General features: G+C 38.1%; 1 protein-coding gene across 1 annotated transcript in view; it reads right to left on the bottom strand.

Moving 5' to 3' along the window:
• Positions 1-6,171: 6,171 nt before the first annotated feature.
• Trmt112 (tRNA methyltransferase subunit 11-2) overlaps positions 6,172-24,926 on the bottom strand; it is a 34,069-nt gene continuing 15,314 nt past the window's right edge. Inside the window, exons 3-4 of the mRNA XM_067139737.2 lie at positions 22,004-22,096; positions 6,172-6,525 (exon numbers count right to left, since the gene is read on the bottom strand). Coding sequence (XP_066995838.1) covers positions 6,424-6,525; positions 22,004-22,096 — 195 coding nt within the window. The 3' untranslated portion in view covers positions 6,172-6,423. The remainder of the gene's footprint in view (positions 6,526-22,003; positions 22,097-24,926) is intronic.

Genomic DNA, 24,926 nt, shown 5'->3' with positions numbered 1-24,926 from the left:
CTTTCAAATTTTTTAGATATAGATATGCTAATTTAAAAAATTCACCCCCTTTTCACCCTCCCATTAATTGGATTTTCCAAAAACAAAAAAATACGTGCTTCTTAATTTTTAAAAGCGAAGAAAAGTTCCAATTTTCAGGTCTGTAATGTCTGCGGTTTCTGAGATATAGGTACCGGTATCCTGATTAAAAGGCATTCAACCCCTTTTACACCCTCTTTCACCCATTCTATTGGGATTTTCTGAAAATAAAAAAATATGGGTTTCTTATTTTTAAAGAAGATTCTAAATACCAATTTTCACATCTGTAAACTTTTAAAGTTTTGAGATATAGATACACTCATTTTAAAATTTCACACCCCCTTTTCACCCCCTTAGCGACGGAATATCCAAAAATTCCTCTCTTAGCGAGCACCTACATCTTAATATGAATATATCCTCAAAATTTCATTAATTTATGTCCAGTAGTTTTGGCTCGGCGATGATGAATCAGTCAGTCGGTCAGTCAGGACAAGTTACTTTATATATATAGATATACTAGCATGTTATTTTACTTCCCTGGGAGAATGTAGAAATGAAGGATATCCAGAATGCAAAAAAGAGAACAAGTTTACCAAGCACTACAGTTAGAAAATATTACTGTATTTACTCAGTTATAGGATCCCATCGCCTATAACGTTGCCTGTTCCGGGCTTCTGAGACATTCTATCTAGGTGCGGCGATAATGGTAAAACCCATGCCTTCCTGGCTCTAGCACAACTAGAGTCCACTGAAATGTCACCTTGGTTCCAGGCTTGCTACACAACCCCCTCCCCCACTTGTTTTGCTGCTTGGTTGGTACCGTACAGTACCCTTTTCCTTGCGTCGTCTTTATCTTACGATGTGTACTCTGAAAACTTGGAAGATGAGTACCAGTAATTGCAGAATGAGTTTTATGGCCTGTTTTTTAAATTAAATGCTGTTGAGGTTGCATTGAAAAAGAGCAGCATCTCATGAATTCGAGATACAGCATAAAATGATTTGTTATTGGCATAATCAGAGGGACCAACTAAAGTTAGTGAAGAAGGACTAAATATTTTCATGAAATGCAGGAATGAAGGAAAGTACAAAGTAGTTGATGAAAAAGTGTTATGAGTGCATTGTTCAAACAAGAAACAGTAGTCACGCTGTAACGCATGAAATGTTACAATTCAAAGTATGCAAGACAGCGATGAACCAAGAGATTTCAGCTTTAGAATTTAAGGCGAGCTGAAACTGGACAGTACCATTTATGTGCCTAAACAGTTTCAGGAGGAGAACTTTAAAATGTCAACAGCTTCCAGCTGAACACGCAGATAAAGTGGAATTTCACTGTTTCGTGGTAAGTCGCAGAGAAAAACATAAAATTTCTTCTATTGGAAATTGGCAACATCGATCAAACATCAGTTTCCTTCAAAATACCAAAAAGAATAACGCACAGCAGATGTATCAAGTGTTTTAGTGAAAACCTCAGGAGCTGAGAAGCTACAAAGTAGTTATACTAGCTGACTGCAGGAAATTTCCACCATACTGTATTTTCAAATGATAACTTCTGTCAAAAGAAGACTGTCCAAAAGGAATTCACATCCATGTACTTGACAAAGAGTGGATGGTGGCAATCAGGTGAAAGACTGGCACCACGTGAGAAACATGTCCAGGTGCACTACTTAATAAAAATTCAATGCCTGTACTGGAGAGCAGCAACTTAAGTATATTGCATAAGAAATGTCTCCATTAACAAGCCCTTTATGGACCATAAGAGAAGGTTTACACCAACCGAATGGTGGATATTTGTCTTGTAATAAATAATAATGTTATTGGCTTAACGTCCCACTAACTACTCTCATGGTATTCGGAGGCGCAGACGTGCCGGAATTTAGTCCCACAGGAGTTCTTTTACGTGCCAGTAAATCTACTGACACGAGGCTAACGTATTTGAGCACCTTCAAATACCACCGGACTGATCCAGGATTGAACCTGCCAAGTTGGGGTCAGAAGGCCAGTATCTCAACCGTCTGAGCCACTCAGCCGGCTATTTGCCTTGTAAAATTCCTACCAATGAAGACTAAATAAACATCTGTCAGAAAGTAGACTGGCACCTACATCTTTAAGAGTGCAAAGTCATAAGTCGGTCAAAGTTTTTGGATTCAAAATGGTGGCCAAAGTAATTCCCTCGCAGATGCACATGGTCAAATGTAACCTCCAAGGGAGAAAATATTTAATAACCCACTGGTCTGAAAATAAAAGGTTTCTACTAACATTTGTTTTAGTAAGACTGATCTGCAATAATACCGTATTTACATGAATAATCCCCGCACCCTAACTTTAGGAAGACTGATTTTGAAAAGAAAGAAAAAAAAAAAAAATGTCAAATTTGACGCAAATAAAACCTGCACCCCAATTTCGTGCCGCAATGTTCTTAAAAAAATGTGCGGGTATTATTCGCGTAAATACGGTACTTCGATATTTTTATAGATCCGTGTGCAATGTTTTCACATTTGTTGCCTGGTGTTTTTCACACCTTTCAGTGCAATGTAGTTATTTTATAAGCCCCAGCAGAAAAGGTTTTCATATTTGTTCTCTTATGTTTTTGTACACCTTTTAATACTCACTTCTCATCTTTAGGCCGATGACCTTCGATGTTAGGCCCCTTTAAACAACAAGCATCATCATCATCATATCTTTAAAAGTGTAGATATAGTTTTCACTGTACTCGTAGATCTTCTTCAGTTAAATGGTTCCTTAATGCAACATTTCTCCTACTACTGCTCAGCTGTCCTCATCAGTCTACTCGAATCCAGTCCTGTAAAATGCCCTCACGTCAAAAAAATCGTATCTAGTGTTTCCATATCTCTGTTGGATAGTTTTATTTGTGTATTCAATAGTACATTTTCTCACTTAACACGTTCTTTTTCCTTGTCCCCTGCAGAAATGTCTTAATGATGTTTTTCTGTATTCAATATTCATTTCAATAAGCAACTTTGCAGTCTAGCTTGACCTCCAACTTATAACAGTATGGGACAACGCAGCAGGTATTTGCATTTATTAGTTTGTAATGTACAGAGTTTTACTATGTGTACACTTCACAGTGAAACAAGTAACGTCAAATACTGTAACATACCTGGGTAACACCTACTGGAACAGGAGTGGTAATATGGACTTCTGGAAAATTCCAAGTTTAGGTTTCAGATAGACATAGCAGTCAATAAATGTATATTTAAATGCTTCTATAATACAGCATTCCTCCTCCTCCTACTACTACTGAATCACCCAGGTAAATTTGGTAAATCGAACAAATGAAGCATGCTACAGTCTTTACTTGATTTTAAAACAAATCAAGAATTCCCTTTATTTATACTGTAAAAATGCATATTTCAAATATATTTTAACACACACAGTATAACAACAAAGAAAGGAACAAATATGCTTTCTAATGAAGATAGGTACTTACATAAACATGTGGATCTCTTAGTCACTTATTTTCTCAATTAAAGTTTTGAATTATATTGCAGAAAAATATACCTAAATTTACCAGATACAATTCCATACTTAATAACTAAGGAGCGGATTTTTATGTAATTACATATTTTTTTGCGTAAGTTTTAACGCAAGTTACGAAGTTCATTATTCCTATTGTGCATTCCCAAGTGTAAAAACTGAATCTTATTTCACATAAAAACACATAACATATTTTTACCTTTTTTTAAATGTAAATACATATTTTAAGAAAATCTATAACAAGCACATAAATCGGCAATATTTGTTGATCAATAAAATTTAAAATGCTTCTGTGTTATAAAACAATGCTCATATTTTCATTTTACGATTAGGGTATTGTTTTTAACAGTGTATTTAACATCATGTATCTGAATGTTTCGGCTATCTATAGACCTCCCTCCAGAAGTTCTAAAACTTGCTGGTCACTGGCTATGTCGTTACATTTAGACAGCGATATGATTTGCTGCACAAGATGTTTCCTTGCATGATGTCATTCCAACTCTTCATGAGTCAGCCCTCTCGGGTTTTGTTTATAGAATATCAGCGAAAGGCAATCACAGAGAGATAAGGTGACGTAATTCCATTATGACATGGGAGACTCGGAAGAATATTGCCCCCCCCCTAGGTAGTGGAATTTCATCACTCCTAAGAGTAAGGTTAGCTGTTCGGGTCCATATATCATTCCTGTAGTCGTGTGATTTTGTATGGATTTATAAGAAATATTTCCTTCAGTGTCCGCTGCTATTCTTTTTATTGAAACAGTGATTCACCGTAAATGCGTGTGTCGTAACCTGCAAAATAATGCCAAAAGAGAAGTAGAGTACAAGGTCGCGTCTTCAACAATATGTAGTAGAATTTAAAAGCATTTTCACTACCGATGGAAAAGTATTATTTTGCCAACCGTGTGGTAAAACAGTACGTGCAGATCAAAGTTCTCACGTAACCCAGCATTTGTCTGGAAATAAGCATACTGCGGCCGCTTCGCGTGTGCGTTCGCGACAATTACTAATAGCTGAACCAGCTACTTCAAATGCAGGCCCATCTAAATATTCCCAGCATTATTTAGATGTGTGCAGAGCATTTGTTTGCCCCGACATTCCACTTGGTAAAATAAATGATCCTGGACTGAGAAATTTCCTAACAAAATACATTAATTTTGAGCCTCCAGACGAATCCACATTAAGGAAAAACTATCTCCCAAAATGTTACGAAGAAACTTTACAGAGAATTCGGGCAGTATGTGATAGCGAAAAACTGTGGGTGAGCATTGACGAAACCACTGATTCAAATGGCAGAAAAGTAGGAAATGTTGTAGTTGGTGTGTTGAAGAATGACAAAACTGCTTGCGAACATTCTTATTTGCTAGCGGGTAAAAAAATGCTTGCTGCAAACCATGTCACTGTAGCTAGGTTATTCAATGAAGCCATGCACTTACTTTGGCCAAAAGGTATAAAATATGACCATGTATTGCTTTTTCTTACCGACAGTGCAGCTTACATGAAAAAGGCAGCCGAAGGCCTTTCTGTGAGCTTTCCGAAAATGATACATGTAACTTGTGTTGTTCATGCTCTACACAGGTTATGTGAAACTGTGCGGGCTGAGTATCCTCAAGTGGATAAATTAGTGTCTAATGGCAAAAAAGTCTTTGTAAAAGCACCCTCAAGAATCGATCTCTTTAAAGAGAAAAACTCGGATCTTGCGCTTCCTCCTCTGCCTATTGTTACGCGGTGGGGTACCTGGCTTAGCGCTGTGCTATACTATGCAGACAATTTCGTTGTGAACGTGCTAGATAAACACGACGTGTCGTCAATTGAGATTCTTCAAGAGATACTAAAAGACAGCTCTTTGAAAAATGATTTGGCGTTTATATCTGCCAATCTAAGCTTCTTGTGTAAAACTATAGACATACTTGAAAAATCCACTAACCTGTTGTCCGAAACAGTGAAGGAAGTGCGCGCTGTTGAAAATAAATTAGATTCACTCCCCGCTTCGCAGGTACTGTTACAGGTCAAATATCAAAATTTGTTCAGGAAAAACAGAGGATTTCAAACAATATGCCAAATTTTTAATGTATTAGAGGGTGCTCATGTTGGCGAAATTGATGGCGCTATTGTTGGTGACATTCCTCTCTTTAACTATGCTCGTATAACTTCCTGTGATGTGGAGCGATCGTTTTCGCAGTATAAGGCGTTCTTTAGAAATAATCAGCATGCATTTGTGATGGACAATTTGGAGATGACCTTTGTTGTTCACTGCAATTCTGAGATTACTTCTAGCAACTAATATTCCAGCGTGTGATGGGTGAGTACGAACTGGTACTATTTTTTCAAAGATGACAGGTTGCTTTTGCCATACATAAACAAAACATTACCTTTAAAAAATAACCAATCATAATATCTACTCTGGCATATCAAAAATTAATATACCATACAGCACGTTTCCATACACAGACACCATTTTTGCCTTAAGGAGCACATTTGGTAGCTCCATATTCTAATACAAAACATTATATTTATTTACTTCTTGAGCGCTAGTAGTTATGTGATATTTAAAGGAAAATAATTTCAATTTTTTATCACATATTTTAAAGTTTTTCAGCACATAAAAAATAAATATTTTTCACATTTTTAGCACATAAAAATCTGCTCCCTATTAATAAGAGTTAAATGACTGAAATATACAAGGGTTAAAGTTTCAATACTTAACAAACATGACTTCTGAAACTATTAACATCACAAATATTACATCAAGAATCTGTTTCTGATGTTGGTTTTCCTAACAGCACAATGTTCAGGACAAAATCACTGAATTAACAATGAATTATATAAAATAAGTTATATTTACAGATATGTGCCTTCACTTCACCCTAACAATTATAGATATTTGGCAACACCTTTCTTCTAGAAATATTTACAGTTCATCTTCATTCAGTAACATATTTGGTATTCCTTGACTGATCGGAAACTTCCTTCCTGACTCAGGACACACCAACTCTCCATTGATAACTTCCACCTGGAGCCATAAAATAACCAATTAGAAGTTTCTTAGCTGCACAATATGAATGATAAACAATACAAAAATTAAGAAGCATCTGTTCGAGGTATACAGTATTCACTTTATTAACAAGAGCATTGGCCAGCTGTCAGCTGAAACTATTCCGTTACTATAAAAAAAGAAAAGGTACTGCAACCACTACTCGTAATTTCCAAAAAATATTGTGACAATGAAGGCTGAGAGTGCAGGGTGAGGTGACAAAGCTGGCACAGCAGTGAGCAAAACAACAGTGTCAATAAATTGTTGAGGCTTGCGATAAAGGAGCTCCTCAGAAGAAGCTGAAAACTGATTAACGAAGGAGCAGTACCCAGAATTATCTGCAAGTGGAAACTATGAGAATCTTCTATGAGTTCAACATCATAAGAGTACGAAGAATGCAACATATTCTTAAACATAACCATCTCTTTTAAGGGAGGCCTTCTATATGACTGTGAATTCTTTATGAAACATGTACAAATCACAACATTTATTAACCCTTCAAGCTGGCAATTTAATCCTGAGCTGTTCACTTTCCAGGCGGTATTTAAATTGAAGGTCAACAGGGGTTTAGACACCATCAAGTCGAAGAATTCATAATGTTAAATACAGTGGAACCTCAATTCTCCATTTTTGGAGGAACCACGGGAAAAAAGTACAAAACGGGAAAATGGAAAATCCGGGAAAGAATGAAAACCATCAACAATTTGGCTAAACATCACAAAAATAAAATACAGTGAAACCTTGTTAGTGCATTCCTCATTAACACATTTTCCCCGCTTAGCACATTGTAAATTCGAAGTCCCGATTCTCATCGCATTAAATCTATATTTAAAAAATACCTCAATTATCACGTCACAAATTTTTGCTATTACCACTTAGTACGATCACATTTTTCCTAGCCCTGAAAAATGTTATTTGCCATCCCTTGTGAAACAAAACATGATTTCCAACTCGGGTAAGATCTGTTGTCACAGTCGCGTGATTACAGAAAAAGTCCCTAAATTCCCGAACTTCACAGGATAAGTTGCACGTTCGGAGAGCAAGCTGTTACCATCAGGAATGTTCAATTTTGCTTGCCAGTTAGCAGCAAGAATGCTCAATAACACTGTGAATCAATTTGTGCTTGTATTTCGCATTCCATTCAGAAGTTAGAAATTTATTTTGTGTTGAGTGGTACAGTGAAGTTTTTCTGCATGATATGGTAGCCTATGCCTGGATTAGAAATATAATGGTGTGAAATTGACCAGCGTCGTGCATATTTGTCTTGTGATTGCCTAGGTATGGATGCAGAAAAAGTGAAATTCCTTAACCCTTTCCACTCAAATTATTTGTAAGTCCTGATTTCTCCCCACTCGTATTTATTTCTGTCAGCATTCTTCATATTTTAAAACCTTGTATTAAGTACTGGTTGTAACAATATGCACAGGAAGGAACTACAAAATTAATTTATGGTATTTACAATGCACAAAGTAATGTTTTTCACTTTCTTAACAGTATGCCTCGAGTGTGTGGAAGCGTTCAAAGCAAATGCCTGGATGGAGCCCTGGTTGCTTCTCACAGGTTTTACAGAAGTGGACTGTCTCTCTCCTCCCTCCAACAATTTTCCTGTCACTGCAAACCTTGCAATCCTTAGTTTTTCCTTCAGGATGGTGGTACAGCAGGTGTAGCTTGCCATTCAGCTTCACTTCTTCATCTGTTGAGGAAGGTCTTCCCCTTTTCCTGCTCTGTGTATTACACACATTTCCTACAAGTTGTCTTACCAAGTTTTTCCTGAACTTCAGATGGGTGATTCCATTGTTACCTTCTTTGAAGAGTAGGAAGGCATTCACTATTGTGATCTCCAGAAGCGAGAAGAAAATTTTTCTCCACCACTTACAGATTTATGTGTGAATGGGTATGAGCTAGCATAGTGGTCAGAAAGATCAACGCCTCCCATGTATTGATCATAAGCACATACGACAGTAGGTTTCTCTACAATTTCCTCAGCACCTTGCCGTCTTATTCTTTGCACAGGCTGAGTGGAATTGTCATAGAAAGTGGATAGCATAGCAATAATTTGCTTGTCCTTCCAAACCAAGCAAGAAGTGTTATTTGTTCGGAGTGCAATAATGTCATGTTGTTTTATTCTCTTTGCTGCGGCTTTTCTCACTTGTAATGGCAGACCTCTCCTATTTACCATTACAGTGCCTGTAATATGGACCTTTAGTTTCAGTAGCTCAGCTACAAGGTCGTAACTGGTATAGAACCGGTCCGTACAGACATGAAACCCAATTTCGTTGGTGGCTTGCAAAACTTTTGTAACCAAATGAATAACTATCCTGCAAGTGAAGGGTAAATCTTGCCTAACAAGTGATTGTGTGGTTATTGAACCATAATATGGTTCAATAGCACATACGTATCTGGTACTCGAGCCTGACAGTACATAAATACGGAGTCCCCACTTTGTTGGTTTCTGCTTATTGTAACACTTGAACACGAAATGACCCTTGAAGCCTACAGTGCTTTAATCAACACTGAAATTCTTTCCTGGAATGAAGTGTTCCCTGAATTTCGTGTCCAGGTACGACACTATATTTCTGACCTTTGAACCTCTAGATTGTAGACCTCCCCTATCAGCATCAGGGGAAGGTGGAGATTCCAGAATATCTGTAGAAATCTGTCTCTAGAGAACACATCTTTGTAGAACACCTGCTTATCCAACCAGTCTTCACTAAAATAATCCTGCATTTCTGCCTTACTGTTCATCCCCATGTTGATAATTAGGCCTACACCAATAAATGCCCTCAGCTCTACTAAAGTCACAGGTTTCCAAGAAAACCAGATAGATCTCTTCTGAAGTGGAGTGAATATGAATGAATGAATACCTACAACCTGTTTTCCAGTCTTTGATCGGGTCAGGGATGTAATGAATGAATCAGAGATAGGCTGTTATTATGATGGGGTCGCCACTCCCAAAGTGATTTATATTAATGAGTGATAGATGCTATGAAATGAATATGGAGAGTGTTGCTGGAATGAAAGATGACAGGGAAAACCAGAGTACCCGGAGAAAAACCTGTCCCGCCTCCACTTTGTCCACCAAAAATCTCACATGGAGTGACCGGGATTTGAACCACGGTATCCAGTGGTGAGAGGCCGACGCACTGCCGTCTGAGCTACGGAGGCCCTCTGAAGTGGAGTATTTTGCTGTATTTTCATTTCGGCAAATTTGTTTGTCTCATGGACAATAGAGGTTAGCAACTGATCAGTAAAAAATAGCTGCCAGTACTCTAGTTCTATTTTAGGTCTATTGCCACAACTTATGAATCCACTGACTAACCTATCAGGAAATTTGGGTAATCCTGCATCACCAGTTCTCCACGATCTCCAAGGTATATTTGAAGTCAGCACTGTATGACTGGGACCGGGACGAGTCATAATAATACCGCTTCCTCTATGATTCCTTGCGACGCTGATATCGATATCATCTCTTGAATCACTAATGGATATATCACTTTCATCGCCAGATTCAAAATTTTTGTCACTTTCATGGTCACTATCAACAAAATCAGCCGAAATAGACTCAAGAATCACAGCTTCGGTCAGACTGTGCGCCGCCATGTTGCTTCACGCGACTGCTTTCCATTGTCAAGGAAACGGAGCAATTTTGCCGAGCAAAGAGAAACTAAAACAGTCTTATTTGACGCTAAGTGACGGCTGTTGACCTAAGGCCGACACACGAGCGGAAAGGGTTAATAATGAAGACAACATTAAACTCTTTCAGAAAGTGGACTGGCATCCGCATCTTTAAGTGCGCAAAGGTTGCGAACGATGAAATCGCACCTTTAAGTTTCGACTCGATCGATTCGACTTGGTCAAAGTTTTCCAAAATGGCTGCCAAAGTCTTTCTTTCGCAGTCGCACATGGCCGAGCATAACCTCCAATTCATTGTCTAAGAGTGTGACCAGAATATGTTTTATAACCCACTGCTTGGAAATAAAAGGCTTCTACTAACATTTGTTTTAGAAAGAGAGTGATCTGCAATAATACTTGGATATTTTTATTCGCCCCCATGCATTTGTTTTCATATTTGTAGTTTTTCACACCGTTCAGTGCACTTATTATTTTATAAGCCCCAGCAGAAAAGGTTTTCATATTTGTTCTCTCGTGTTTTTCACACCTTTTAATACTTTCCTCTCATCTTGAGAAATTGCAGGTATTGTTTTCTTCATCCAAGTGACCACTGCTTAGTCCGAAGGCCTGCAGATTACGAGGTGACGCATGGTCAGTGTGACGAATCCTCTCGGCCGTTATTCCTGACTCTCTAGACCAGGGTCGTCATCTCACCATTAGTTAGCTCCTCAATTAAAGGTAATCACGTAAGCTGAGTGGACCTGGAACCAGCCCTCATATCCAGGTAAAATGCCTGATCTGGCCGAGAATCAAAACCGGGCCCTCCAGCTGAGAGGCAGGCAAATTAGACCGTGGGGTAGCGTCAAAACATTAATTACCGGTACGCGAGTTAAAAATCTCGATCCTTTACATAAAGTCTTACCGGGGAAACTTCGCTGGTTTTTCGTGAAAACTTCTTTCAATTCAGCAACACTGATCAGCCAAATTCTTTGAAATATCTAATAATGCCAAGCACAGTCGACCACTAGAGACGAGATCATTGGGATGGGGGCAAGGAGAGGCAGTTGGAATACCAGGCTTGAATTAGCTATACGGAGTGTTATCAGTGATTTCGGAAAGTAACAAAATTCCAGAAGATTGGAGTAAAGGAGTCATCATCCCACTGTTCAAGAAGGGCAACCGACGGAAATGTGGAAATTACAGAGGCATCACGCTGTTGTCACACTCACTGAAGCTGCTGGAAAAGATCATAGAAACAAGACTTAGGAAGGTAGTGGAACCTTTGCTTGAGGAAGAACAACATGGGTTCAGGAAAGGTCGAAGTACTGTGGATCTTATCTTTGCAGTAAAGATGTTGACAGAAAAGTACTGGGAATACGGAAGAAATATTGTGATTGCATTTGTGGACATCAATAAAGCATATGATAGTGTTCCTCGAAACAAGATATGGGAAGTACTTAATTGACAAAGTCAAGATGCTATACCAGAAGTGCTACAGCTGTGTCCAGATAGGCAACAGATGATCAAAATGGTTTGAAACAAAGAGAGGTGTCCAACAAGGAAGTGCTCTGTCACCACTCCTGTTCGTAATAGTAATGGACAAGGTCATCGTATCTATCAAGAAAATGGACAGTGAATCAAACGCCCTGGTATTTGCTGATGATGTGCTTTTATGGGGAGAGACAGAAGCTGAAGTTCAGAAGAAACTTAATGAATGGAACAACACATTCAAAAATTTTGGACTGAAGATGAGCAAAACAAAGAGAGTGGAAATGACCATCAACAGGGAAGGAACAAGCTCAAAGATATTTCTGGAAGGAGCAAAAATTGAAACAGCTTCCCAATTCAAGTACCTCGGAAGCACAATCTCGAAAGACAACACTGTTAGGCAGGAAATACTCAGCAGGACACAGAGAGCACCGAACTTCTACAGTCAAGTTAGAAATCTTCTCTGGGACTGCAAAATACCACAGAAAGCGAAAACAATGATGTACCACACTTACTTCGTACCAATCCTCTCACGTATGGTTTAGAGACATGTACCCTACTAAACAAAGACTTCAGTAGAATCCAAGCAACTGAAGTGAGATTCATTAGAACCATGAACCAAACAACCAGAAAGGACAAGATCAGAAATGAAGTGAATAGGAAAGTAGCTGGTATTGAGGTTCCTATTATCAGTGTCATAAAGAAACGCAGACTTCAGTGGTATGGGCACATAATGAGAATGAACAGGAAAAGACCTGCCAGAAAATACTTCGACCTTAATCTCGTAGGAAGAAGACCACAGGGGAGACCAAGAAAACGTTGGATAGAGACTGTAAGATCAGATGTGGAGGAGAGAAGATACAAATGGGAGGATGTACTGGATCAGAAGATGTATGAAGACAGAAGATGGCGAGCGCTTGTACACCACACCCAGGAAACTGGAGTTGGGAAATTATGATGATGATGATGATGATGACTCATTATTCTTTTAAGAAAAGAAATATCCAGTCAATTATTGTTGCACTGTACTTGCTTTTTTACTATTATTGTACTTTTTTTGGCTAGCAGAGTACCACGTTATACATAAACATACACAGACATATACACACGCGCGCGCCATGTATTTTCTCACATAATTAACACCCTGCCATAATTTACGCATCCCATTATTTTTGGGTCAAAAGTGGAGAAAAAGAAATGTTCACGTATTTGATGCACCCACTTCTTCCAATATCCATCTTGCAGCTTGGGATGCGTTTTAAAATAGAAGATGTCAACTACTCAGGTAGCAGCCTTCCAACTGCAAAATCAGGCATTCCAAAACATACGGTCATAGGGCCGCAAGTATTCGGTGTCCGAATGCAATGTGCACTACCACGGTAACAGAGAAGTGCACCTCAAATGACCAACAAGTCTCGCAAAGCATTTCGTGGACCAAAAAGCACCAGGTTTCCAAAAGTAGGGGAGGATCTGCTTAAATATATTATTTCATTATGCAACGTTGTATATGTTTCTCACGAAATTATTAGGCCTATTTGCTTTACGTTGCACAGACACAGATAGGTCTTCTGGCAACGATGGGATAGGAAAGGCCTAGGAGTGGGAAGGAAACGGCCGTAGCCTTAATTAAGGTACAGCCCCAGCATTTGCTTGGTGTGAAAATGGGAAACCACGCAAAACCATCTTCAGGGCCGTGGACAGTGCGGTTTGAACCCACTATCTCCCGGATGCAATGCTGTATTTTAAAGGACGAGAAATATCTGCAGCACATTGATTCAGTGTCTCGAATCTGAAGATTAGCCAAGGCTTGATGATTAATTTTATGAAGAGAAATGGACTTTCTCTTAGACAAAGAACAACATTCGGCCACAAAATGCCAAATGATTTCACCTGAAATTTCATAGCTTTGTGATTGATTGAGAAGTGTAAAGTGAAGGAATATTTTCTTTCCAAAACAGGAACCACAGGTCAGACGGCAATCAGTTTCCATATGCCACAAAGCGAACAATAGATAAGAAAGGGACATTGAGTGTTATCGTACGCAAAAAACAACGGTGCACGAAGGTCAATCAAATATAAACTGGACTTTTGTTCCTGAACATCAACAGTTGGTAGGACTGGCCCGGGCTTCTGCTATGCTTAGCCGGGACCGTTAGGAGTGGGGAGAGCGTGCTGTTAGATATTTCCTGCCATTTCGTCACTAACACTCATGATCGTAAGTTATGATCTTCATTTCTGTGTTATTAACACTCATGATAGTATCCTCCAAATCAATACATCATATATTCCGTCATTAGACGGAGTAAACAAGATCAGACATGTTTCGGCTCGTTTGAGCCATCTTCAGTGAAAAAAAAAAAAAAAAAATTAGGGGGGTTGGAATAATTTACATAATATGAGTTGAAAAAATGCTAAAAAACATGTGTTCCAGATGGGTCCCTCGCCCTTTGACCGAAAATCTGAAGCTGAGATGTGTGGAGGTCTGTCACAGGCTTACAGCAAGGTTTGCATAAGAAGGTGATGCAGTTTTGAGTCGGATCGTCATCTGCAACGTAACATGGGTCACCATACACTCCCGAATCCAAACAAGCCAGTAAGGAGTGGCGGAGGAATGGGGAGGTAGCACCAGTGAAAGCCAAGACTCAACTGTCAGCTGGCAAGGTTCTTGCAAACATTTTTTTTCGATCAGCGAAGCATTTTGCTGATTGATTTTTTGCATGAGCAACGCACAATCAATGCTGCTTACTACTGTGAACTGTTGAACAATGCAAGGGTTGTATATAGCCGCAAAAGGCGAGACCAACCGATTCAACAGGTCATCCTCCTCCACGAAAATGCACGGCCCCATACTGCAGCTCTAACTGTCTCCAAGCTACAGGAAATGCACTGGACTACACTTTACCATACTCCTTACAGCCCCGGACTTATCGCCCTGTGATTTCCATTTGTTCGGACAGCTAAAGAAGCTCTAGGAGGGCAACAATTTGAAGATGACGAGTTGTGGAAGACTTCGTGCACAACTGGTTGGTGACAACGAGCCTGTTCTTTTTACGATGAGGGCATCAAAAAGCTGCCCATGTGCTGGGACAAATGCAATACCAAAGCAGGAAACTATGTGGAAAGATAAATTGTAATTGCCTTGTGTTTTTTAATAAATGAACCTAAATAAAACATATAATCCCATTTATATTTCATCCCCCCTCGTATTGCAATGCTTGCTGTAACAAGTGATGGCAGAAAGCTTGCACCTTGTGTTGTTCTAAAAGAAAAAACAATGTCTAAAGTAAAATTTCGCGAGTGATCCATGTCTGTATCCAAGAAAAAGGGTGGATGGACACGTCACTCGTACAAGACTGGATACGAATGATTTGGGGAAATATAGTAGGGGTCCCTACTTTAATGCTCGGCCCTTCTCGCGCTGGACAGTTTTCTTTTTTTGTCGGTATGTCATTATAATTTACATGAATTGTACTTTTACTAGTACATGTTTATTTCACTTCAGGTCGTACTGTCAGCTCGTAACGGGAAGAATATTTTCCAGTGTCGGTACCGGTATTTCAAACCCAAGTGTCCAACTTATCTGATGTACCCTATTTGACTTTTCAGAAATATTTCACGCTGGAACTTTACACTAAATGATGATTAACCGCAAATGAGTTGAACCAGTTGCGTTTATATTATATTTGATGTATCTTTTTAAATGATATAGATGTTGATTCCCAAAGGGAACGTGAAATATTAGTCCTGAATGAGTAAATTTATAATACCAATATAAATGATGCATTATCGGACATTATAAATTTTCCAGCTAACTCATTCCTGGTTGCCAGCGATTCACCCCAGTGTTGCACATTATAAATTTCATATTAGAGCCCGTATTGTCAAAGTATCAACTTGTGAAAGTTTAGATTTTATAATTGTATTGTAAAGGTGGAATTATAAAATCTAAACTTTCACAAGTTCACCCCAGTGTGCTAAGTTGGGCTCATCAGTTGGTAAATAGCACACCTACCAAGACGCATGGCTAGTGCATACCGTGGAGGCCACTGCGTAGGCTACGTGGAGCCACCAACAGTGCCAATGCACTACGAGAGACTTTGTCTCATTACCACAAAAGGATGGCTGCTTCGCCATCAGATGATATAGATGTGGATTCCTATAGAGAACCTGAAACATTAGTCCCGATTGAGTAAATTTATAATACCAATATAAATTATCCATTATTGTACATTATAAACCTTCCAGCTAACTCATTTCTGGTTGCCAGTGTTTCACCCCCATGTGCTAGGCTAGGCTCATCAGTTGGTACCTAGCACACCTACCAAGACACATGGCTAGTGCATACCGTGGAGACCACTGTGTAGGCACTAGGAGAGACTTTGTTTCATTACCAAAAATTGATGCTGATGTTGATTCCCATAGGAAACCTGAAATATTAGTCCCAAATGAGTAAATTTATATTACCTTTTTTTTAGCTAGTGGTTTTACGTCACACCGACACAGATAGGTCTTATGGTGACGATGGTGTGATAGGTGTGTCATCAAGAAAGAACAAGAGAATTGCATTTTTGTCATCAAGAAAGGACAACAGGATTTCATTTTTGTTTGGAATATTCTGTATTCTGCAAAATGAAGAAATAAGAACTCTGGATTCTGCTGGAATTATTGTTATGCAATTGCAAGAAATATTAATTTAAATATGTTTGTAATAATTTTTTAGGGAAACATCAAGATATATGGAACTGTAAATGAACATTGCAAGATGCAAGAATTGTTTTGAAGTGTTTTCTTTTTGTATGTAAATTTTATGTAATTGATCAAAATTAATGTCAGCAAGCATGAAAAAAAGACACTTGGGACCAGGGGTAGAAGAAAATAGAAATAATTCAGTAGCCAGCCCCTTTTTTATCAGGAGCCAGCACATATTTTGCAAATATACATTATGAACACCACAGGTTAGACTAGGATCAAGCTACGTATTATTTTTGAAATGTGGCCTTAAGTAGTATAGTCTCAGTTCATATAAGAATGGAAATTTATATTTTAAGAGATACTAACCCAAATAATCACCAGTCACCTTCAAGGTCAGCGTCTTTTAAAATTACACTACATGTGCCTGTTTGATTTCCCACCAGTAACATTCAACTTGCTTTACAATGCAAACAAACCTTCGAAATCAGTATAGGGTTCTTTTTTTTTTTTTGCAGTATGATAAGATGCCATGAACAATGCATTCTTATGCTGTAACATATTAGCATTCATTTTCTTGACGCACCTCGCTTAAAGTACACATTCGGGATTTTTCATGAAACTTTCAGCCTCCTGCCGGCCCCGCGCTGTAGTGGTAGCGTGCCTGCCTCTTACCCGGAAGCCCCAGATTCGATTCCCGGCCAGGTTACGGATGTTGACGTGGATCTGAGGGCTGGTTCGAGGTCCATTCAGCCTACATGATTACAATTGACGAGCTATCTGACAGTGAGATGGCGGCCCCCGCCAAGAAAGCCAAGGATAACGGCCGAGAGGATTCGTCGTGCTGACCGCACGACACCTCATAATCTGCAGGCCTCCGGGCTGAGCAGCGATCGCTTGGTAGGCCAAGGCCCTTTGGGGCTGTTACACCATTTTTTCAGCCTCCTGACACTTCGAGTGAGGATAGGATTTTTCGTATGTTTTAAACGTTTCCAATTTAAATGGTCCTGAAAATTCGGATACACCTTTAGAATGTTTATCGGTAATACTACGAAAGTTACTGCCTAATTTACACTTCGCAATTCCTTCTTCACAGCACAGCCAAGGTATTCATTCAAACTACGATTCTCTGCATTGTGTATCATTCTCATACTTCTCTGAATCAGTAACATTCAGCTTGCGTAACAATGTAACCAAACCTTCAAAACCAGTGTAGGGTCTGTTATTTTTTGCAATATGATAAGTTGCCATGTACAATGCATTCATATGCTGTGACATTAGCATTAATTTTCTTTACGCACTTTGCTGAAATTTCCGTTTGCCTGAAAATTGAAATTTCCACGTATTTTTGATTTCAAGCTGGTCATTGTCGTCCTGAACTCTACAGTCGGCACTTCCGTCAAGTGTTTTCTCACATTCACTCCCTTCTGTATCACTTTGTGTTACATTTACGGGCCCTACTTACGAAGAAATCTGAAAGAGTACACTGTTACTCGCATCAGTCAATTCGTGCGGTGTTGTACGTTTCATTTTGCCGGTTTTCTCAAGTATAGCACAGAAACGTAAAATGGCTTCCGAGTTCGTGAGCTTCGATGTCTGATGCTACGTTGCCAATTTTCCATAAACGCACAGGAATAAAAACAACTGTATTTATAAAGTGCAAACTGTTCAATACCAAAATGCTGTAACTAAATTAAAAGTATAAATATTGTTCGGTGAATATGCAAGAATTGATAAACACGTCATTCCGCATGTTCTAAATGCAAAGAATGAATTCCACGGGAATTTATCAGCACTGCTTTGGCGGCAATGGTTGAGGAACGGTTAGCAACTACTGTATTTGCGGTTAGTCACAGGAAGGATGGCGGTAATGTAGTGTTTGTGGAATTATTTAACGTAGTAGTTCTCTGCATTTCTCCACAACTCTGGTCTGACCTTTGTACTCGGCTACCGATAGCTGATCATCTGTAATAGAACTCGTGTTACGATATGTCCACATGAAAGGATACCGGTACTTGTTTGGCGGGTTACAACGATATCTCCCATGACTGCTAGGCAGTTCCCGCGCAAAACTGAAACGTCCAGTTCCAAGGTACGAAGAGCAATTACAGAATTCAAGACTCTGCCAAAAGCACAGAAAATGTTTATTGCACATACTAGAATAAATGTGAGTTACAGAAGAAAAACGTGAAACACCACACGACTTGTTACTTTGTAAAGTAATGGAAAAGTACATGTAAGAGAACTCCGGATTTCAAAAAATAATTTTCAAAACCGAATTTGAAAATTCAGGCGCCAGGTTAAAATTTTCAGGTGCCATGGTGACTGGGCGCCCGGTATTTTTCGACCCCTGCTTGGGACGTTTTTACTTGAAAAATTTCTTGAAGAATTATTCGAAAATTAGTTTTTGTAATTCTGTATGTGTAATCTGATGGAAAATTTTGTAAGGTGCTTTATTTTGAAACACCCTATACCGCACATGCGGTTACCGATGTTGAAACAGATGATGTAATTCCTCTCGCATCAGTAGGCCAGGAAATGATCATATATGGTCATGCAATTGTATTGGCGAACGGGAATATAGTGGAACAGTGTATTATTGGTGGATTGTGATTTGTCAATTTCCGGCCTTAGGCCGCTTCACGTGCGGGATGCAATTTGGCCGCGTCTTTACCATCTGACCGTCCTCGAGTGCGGTTGTGCTCAGGAGTTCCCCTCGGGAACTCCCGCTTTCCGGGGTAAGTGCTATTTTCATGTTATTCTCAATGTTTTCTTATTTTGTTTGATTTAATTTAATTCCTTTTGTATTTCGGTATTTTCTTGCTCAATGTAATTTTTAAAGTTTTAAATTCAACGTGTCTGAGTTACCCTAGATTCCCATCATTTGTAATTTCAATTCTCACCTGTGTTTTTTTTAAATCAATAATTCATACATTTGTGTTTTTGGATTCGTAATTGTATCAGTTTGTCAAATGTGTTAAGTAACAGCTACTCTATCATTTAACTTTGTTTCTTGTAATTTTTCATTTTTTATTTTTAATATAGTTGTGCTAGAGGGTGATTCTTGTGAACTATTTTCTCCCCCGTAAAGCCATACCTTCCCATGGACCTCATAGGGCTCCTGCAGCTTCCACATCCTTTCTTAGTTGTCATTATTAGGCCTGTAAGTTTTCCTTCGTGTCTGATTTGATTTTGTGTATTGATAGCTACCGTCTCGTTTCCAAGCTTTGATATAAAATCACCGCCACTGTCTCATTTTACAATTTCCTTATTCACATTAAGGGTCAATATTATTATTTTCTATTCCGTGTTTATATTATTATTATTATTATTAGTATGTGTAGGCGTAATTTTCCCGACTGCGGTTACATTGTTACTAGAGCATGTGTTATGGAAGGAGAAAAGGTTGACAATAATCATTCTTGGCTAACTTTTCTAGAATTAATTTTAAATCTTAAGTTTGAATATAGGTTTTAATTGTTACGTGTGTATTCTTAATTCCCGGTTTTTGTTTTTCATGATTCTTGCTTGAGTTTTACACACCACATGTTTTTCATTCCGCAAGGGGCAGTCTGGTGTTGCTGTGTTTCACCTTGTAATTAACGGTTGGAGGAAATGGTGCGTCACTATTTGTAACAAGTTTTTTTGGTTTCGTTAATTTTAATAAATTTTCTTGTGTGGCAAGGTTTTGCTTGACCACGTGTTTTGTAGTAAAGTGATATCTTCACATTTCGTGTGCTGTATTCGCGTTCCGAAAGTCTTTGATAAATTTCAACATGTTTGATTATTTCAAGTTTTTTTCTATATGTGTGTTTTGATCTTAACATCTATGTGATTATTTGTTGCTTTAAACTACGTCGTAAAATCATGCTAAGTATTGTACCTTCTTGTCTGACTGCATGTTATCTTTGAACAGCTGGTGTGATTATCTGTTAGACACCTGGTTACTGACCTATACCTTGAGCCTGCGCACGCATTTTCCATCTTATAAATTTACTTGTGTCGTAATCTTGTGTTTCTTCCAGGCCACATATATTGTAGGGTGAATTGTCAGATTGATCATTGTGTTTTGGTTCATTTGAGCATGATCTCTTATTCTGTTTCTATCAGTTTCCAGCAATATTTGAGGTTAAAGTTCGTAAATTTTTGTCTATATCTTCGAGTGTTTTTCTGTTTGTAAATTTCGTGTTTTAACATAGTATGTTCAAAATTTTGTTTCTTGTCACCTGCTGCGTTTATTTGGCAGTATTATACATGTGCGATCTTCTAAAAAAAAAAAAGTGTCGTATTTTAGCTCGGTATGTATTTAAATTTCTGGTAATGTGGTGTTGTTTTTGGTCTGTTGCTGTATCTGGGTTCATTTCTGAGTAGGTATGGGACTATTTGGAATGGTTGCCATTAAGTATCAATATTATTATTTTCTATTCTGTGTTTATATTATTATTATTTTTGTATTATTATTATTATTAGTATGTGTAGGCGTAATTTTCCCGATTGCGGTTACAGATGGGATAGGAAAGGCCTAGCAGCTGAAAGGACCCATCGACAGGAATTTATAACAGGTAAGTTAAATTCATCTAAAATGCAAATTTATATGATGTACATACATGTAAGGTAGGATAAGAGGAGACAGGTGGATTGAAGGCAGCAGAAGGAGAGTGGAGAAATAACAGAGAAGTAAATGATTAAAACTACCACTAATGTTAGCTCCTCCCCACCCAAAATTCCTTCTACCAGGTAGGTCTTGCAAATATGTCGTAGATCTACTGGCGCGTTCTGGCCTTGGTCCCTTGGGATATAATAGCCATTTGCATCCAGATTAAACCACATTCATTACTAAGTACTATGTCACATAAATCCACAACTCTCTATGGCATACATTAACAACACCACTACAATGTTGCTGATCACAGAATTTGACCAAAAAAATACTGTCAATACACGTCTTGCTCCACAAGTCAACCAGCAAAAATTATACAGATTGTAAAAGAGATGTTCAGTAATGCTCTTTGAATCTATTGGAATGTGCAATAATTTCCTTGCCAGGTACTAAGTCTACAATCACCTGGTGAGTATGTATTTCACCATTCACAACAGAGTTATCATGCCATCATAAAGCTAACTGTTTTGAATGAATAGATCCTGTGTCTATTTGTGCAACAAAAAACCTTTCCTAAATAAGTGTTCATTATCATCTATCCTCCACTCCAATAGGCCAGATTCAGGAATAATGTAAACCTTCTACCTTAATCATTTCTTTATAAATTTTTGAGCATGAGGTTCCTGAAGAAATCTATAAACCAGATTTCAGAAGCTAATAATACCTGTAAACGGTCAAAAATGTTGTAACCTAATCTACTGTATTTACAATGATACAGCTGCACTGTACACTCAAATGCACAAAAAAGGGCAAAAAACAAAATATTTAATTTTATACATTCTCAAAATGCAAGAATATCTGTAAACTGTTGATAGCCGGTGGCCGAAGAGACGATACTTGGAATCCTACCACTGGGACATTTATGTTCACCCTATTTCAAACATGAGGATTTTGAAACATCAGCATCTACTGAGACAACCAATTTTTGTGCAGTTGAGTGTACATTTTCAAAAGGTTATACTAGTTGTACTATTCTAAAACTAAACAAATGCTAAACATATACATTACCTCCAATAAGACATGATGGACCTTTTTCAAAAATTCCTCATTATTTTCAAAATCCTCAATCAATGATTGGGGAAGATCTCCAGAATGACCAATCTGCAAATATAGAATGACTAATGTAGGCTAATTAATTATATTTTAATACAATAAGAATAAAAATAGAGAACAAGAGGCAGACCTAGACCAAGATAGCTGCACTTGATTGAGAACAGTATAATAAGAAGGAATCTAGATTAGAACATAGTTAAGGAGTAGCAACAGTGATTGAATAATGGAAGATAGAAAGGTGTCATTAATGTACTGACCTGGCTGAAGTTGGAAAAAGGAAATTCATAATGATGTTAAATACAAATTATACATGTATAATAACATCAATGAGAAAATCTCCCAGTACAATGCAAGAACATATCATCAGTCTGTTGGTCAAACATACATTTTTACCACATCAAGGAAATACATTGCATGATAATCACAATAGCAGCTAGCAATAATAACTGCCAGAGAATAGTGACAAACACAATAATAATATTATAATACTATGGGTTGTACGGAAAAATTCTAGATGCCAAATTAAAATTAGTAACAATACTTAACAGTTATGAATAGTAGTGGCATCAACCAGGAATATATTTTATCAACCACTCATTTCAATTCTCTTATAAAAGCAGTCTTAATATTGTACACTTAAATGTAAGAATTTGGTTCAATGACAACAAACCGTTCTTCAGCCTGGTTTACATCAAAGATGTAGTACTTGTGGTTATATAATAATATGGCTTGTTAGAATGTTAATTCATATTGAATCTACAAGCAAAACCCATTACATCAGCATGTCAAGAAACAAAAGCAATGTTAATGTTTTCAGACTCCAAAGTCAGCAATTTCAACCGATTTCTCAGTTTAAATACTGCATAGGGAAGAGTAATAAATCATCAAAATTTTAATAAGATGAAATATAGTACTGGTGTTTAAACAACAACAGATACTTATGCCACTCAGCTTGACAGTTACAGGAGTACAAGACAGAGCTGTTGATTAATTCAATATTTCATATCACTCACATCAGTCATGGTTGTATTGTCCCAAAGGATTTTGAATGGTTGAAAGACTTGTCTATGGATGAGATCCCTTCACATGAATGTGTTGATGAAGTCCCTAACAGGTCCAAAGCCCAATCAAGTGGCACAGAATCTACGACGACTGGAGAACCTGAAACTGCTGCAGCCTACAGGGACATTATGGATGCATAGCTTGCACTCTTACCTACCGACACCAGGGGAGTAGATGATATTCCCCAGGGCATACTCTTCAATTCCTAGGTTTGTTTCATACCAGCTTCTTATGGCTACAGGAAGAGCAATTCGTAGAAGATGCCGTAACAGAAAATATGACCAGGCTTGATGATGATATGGTACTGTATCCAGAAGCAATAAAAAAGTGAATGAAGTTTTACTTGAAATCGCTATGGGAAATAGGAACTCCTCATCTTCAGTGCAATTAAAAATAGGAATTTACTGCATGAAGTATTTCTAAAAATGTTCCTGAGTTTATTCACTCACAAGCTGCATATACTGGGCTAGTACCTGAGGCAGATATCCCAACTATGAACCACTAACAATTAAAAATGAAAGTGTCAAATCAAGTTACATAATACAACACAGAGATACAAACATGAAAAGGAATAGATAATAGGGTTAACAGGTCAGTGTAAGAAAAGGAAACAATAGAAAGAGGAGCAAGGACAAATACTGTACCTATAAAAATACAAAAGGACAGTTTTCACAATGATGAGGTGAGAACCTGTCTACTTGGAGACTATACTAAGTGAAGATGTGGAGATTGTCCTCATCTCTTCTTTCTATTGGTCCTTCTTCCCAAACTGACGTGTCATAGTGTTTATCCTACTATGTATTCCTTTTCAAAGCCACTATCCCATATAGTCACAGATGCACATCTCTCAAAATTTGATGTAGCTGTCCATGACAATCACCAGCTTCTTCAAATGACAGAAGTTGGAATCCAATGATTTCGGGAGGAAATCAAGTAATTTGTAGAAACATTCTGAATCCATGTATGCAAGATTTGGTTCTGTTTTAATGAACTAATGCTGGGAGTACAATGTAAACACACACTGGACAAAAAAATAGTTGATTTCTCCTGAATGAACGAATAGGGACATACAATTGGGGCAAATATTTGTTTATAGGAAGGGGAGTTAGGGATTGGAATAACTTATCAATTTCTTTGCAATCATTTAAGAAACGGCTAGGAAAACATCAGAGAGGGAATCTGCCACCTGGGCAACTGCCCTAAATGCAGATCAGTAGTGACTGACTGATACAATATTGGATCAGAAGGGAGGTAATTTGGAAAGATAAAAGTGTAGCCATGTAAAATTCTAATGTGAAGACTTTGGTAAAAGGCTGGACAAAGAATGATTTCATCCCAGAGAACGGACTGTAATGATGATGATGATGATGATAATAATAATAGAAACAACAACCACCACCGTACGGATTCATATACCATAATGCAGACCTTCTTCACTCTCACAAGTTGCATATGCTGGGCTAGTACCCGAGGCACATATCCCAACTATGAACCCCTACAATTATAAATGAAAGTATCAAATCAAGTTACATAACTGGATTCTACTGGCATGGATACTATGGCTGAGTTAATTTAATTTTGGTGACACCGAGTACCAAGATTTTTGACCATCTTTCAAAAATTGATTACCTTAGCCTGGGGGATCATGAGTCGGACATTCTACGACTGACCCACAGAGGCACCCATGTCCAAAATGATGAACAGGAAAAAGAATCTCCAACAATGTATGTAAGCCGGTCAACAAACATAGTTTCTCTAAACACAAGGTCCCATTTGACATGCACAATGGCAGTGAAAATAATAATAATAATATTAT

Source organism: Anabrus simplex, chromosome 1 (assembly GCF_040414725.1).
Source record: "Anabrus simplex isolate iqAnaSimp1 chromosome 1, ASM4041472v1, whole genome shotgun sequence".
Lineage (NCBI taxonomy): Eukaryota > Metazoa > Arthropoda > Insecta > Orthoptera > Tettigoniidae > Anabrus > Anabrus simplex.
This window is presented reverse-complemented; position numbering and strand designations above follow the sequence as displayed.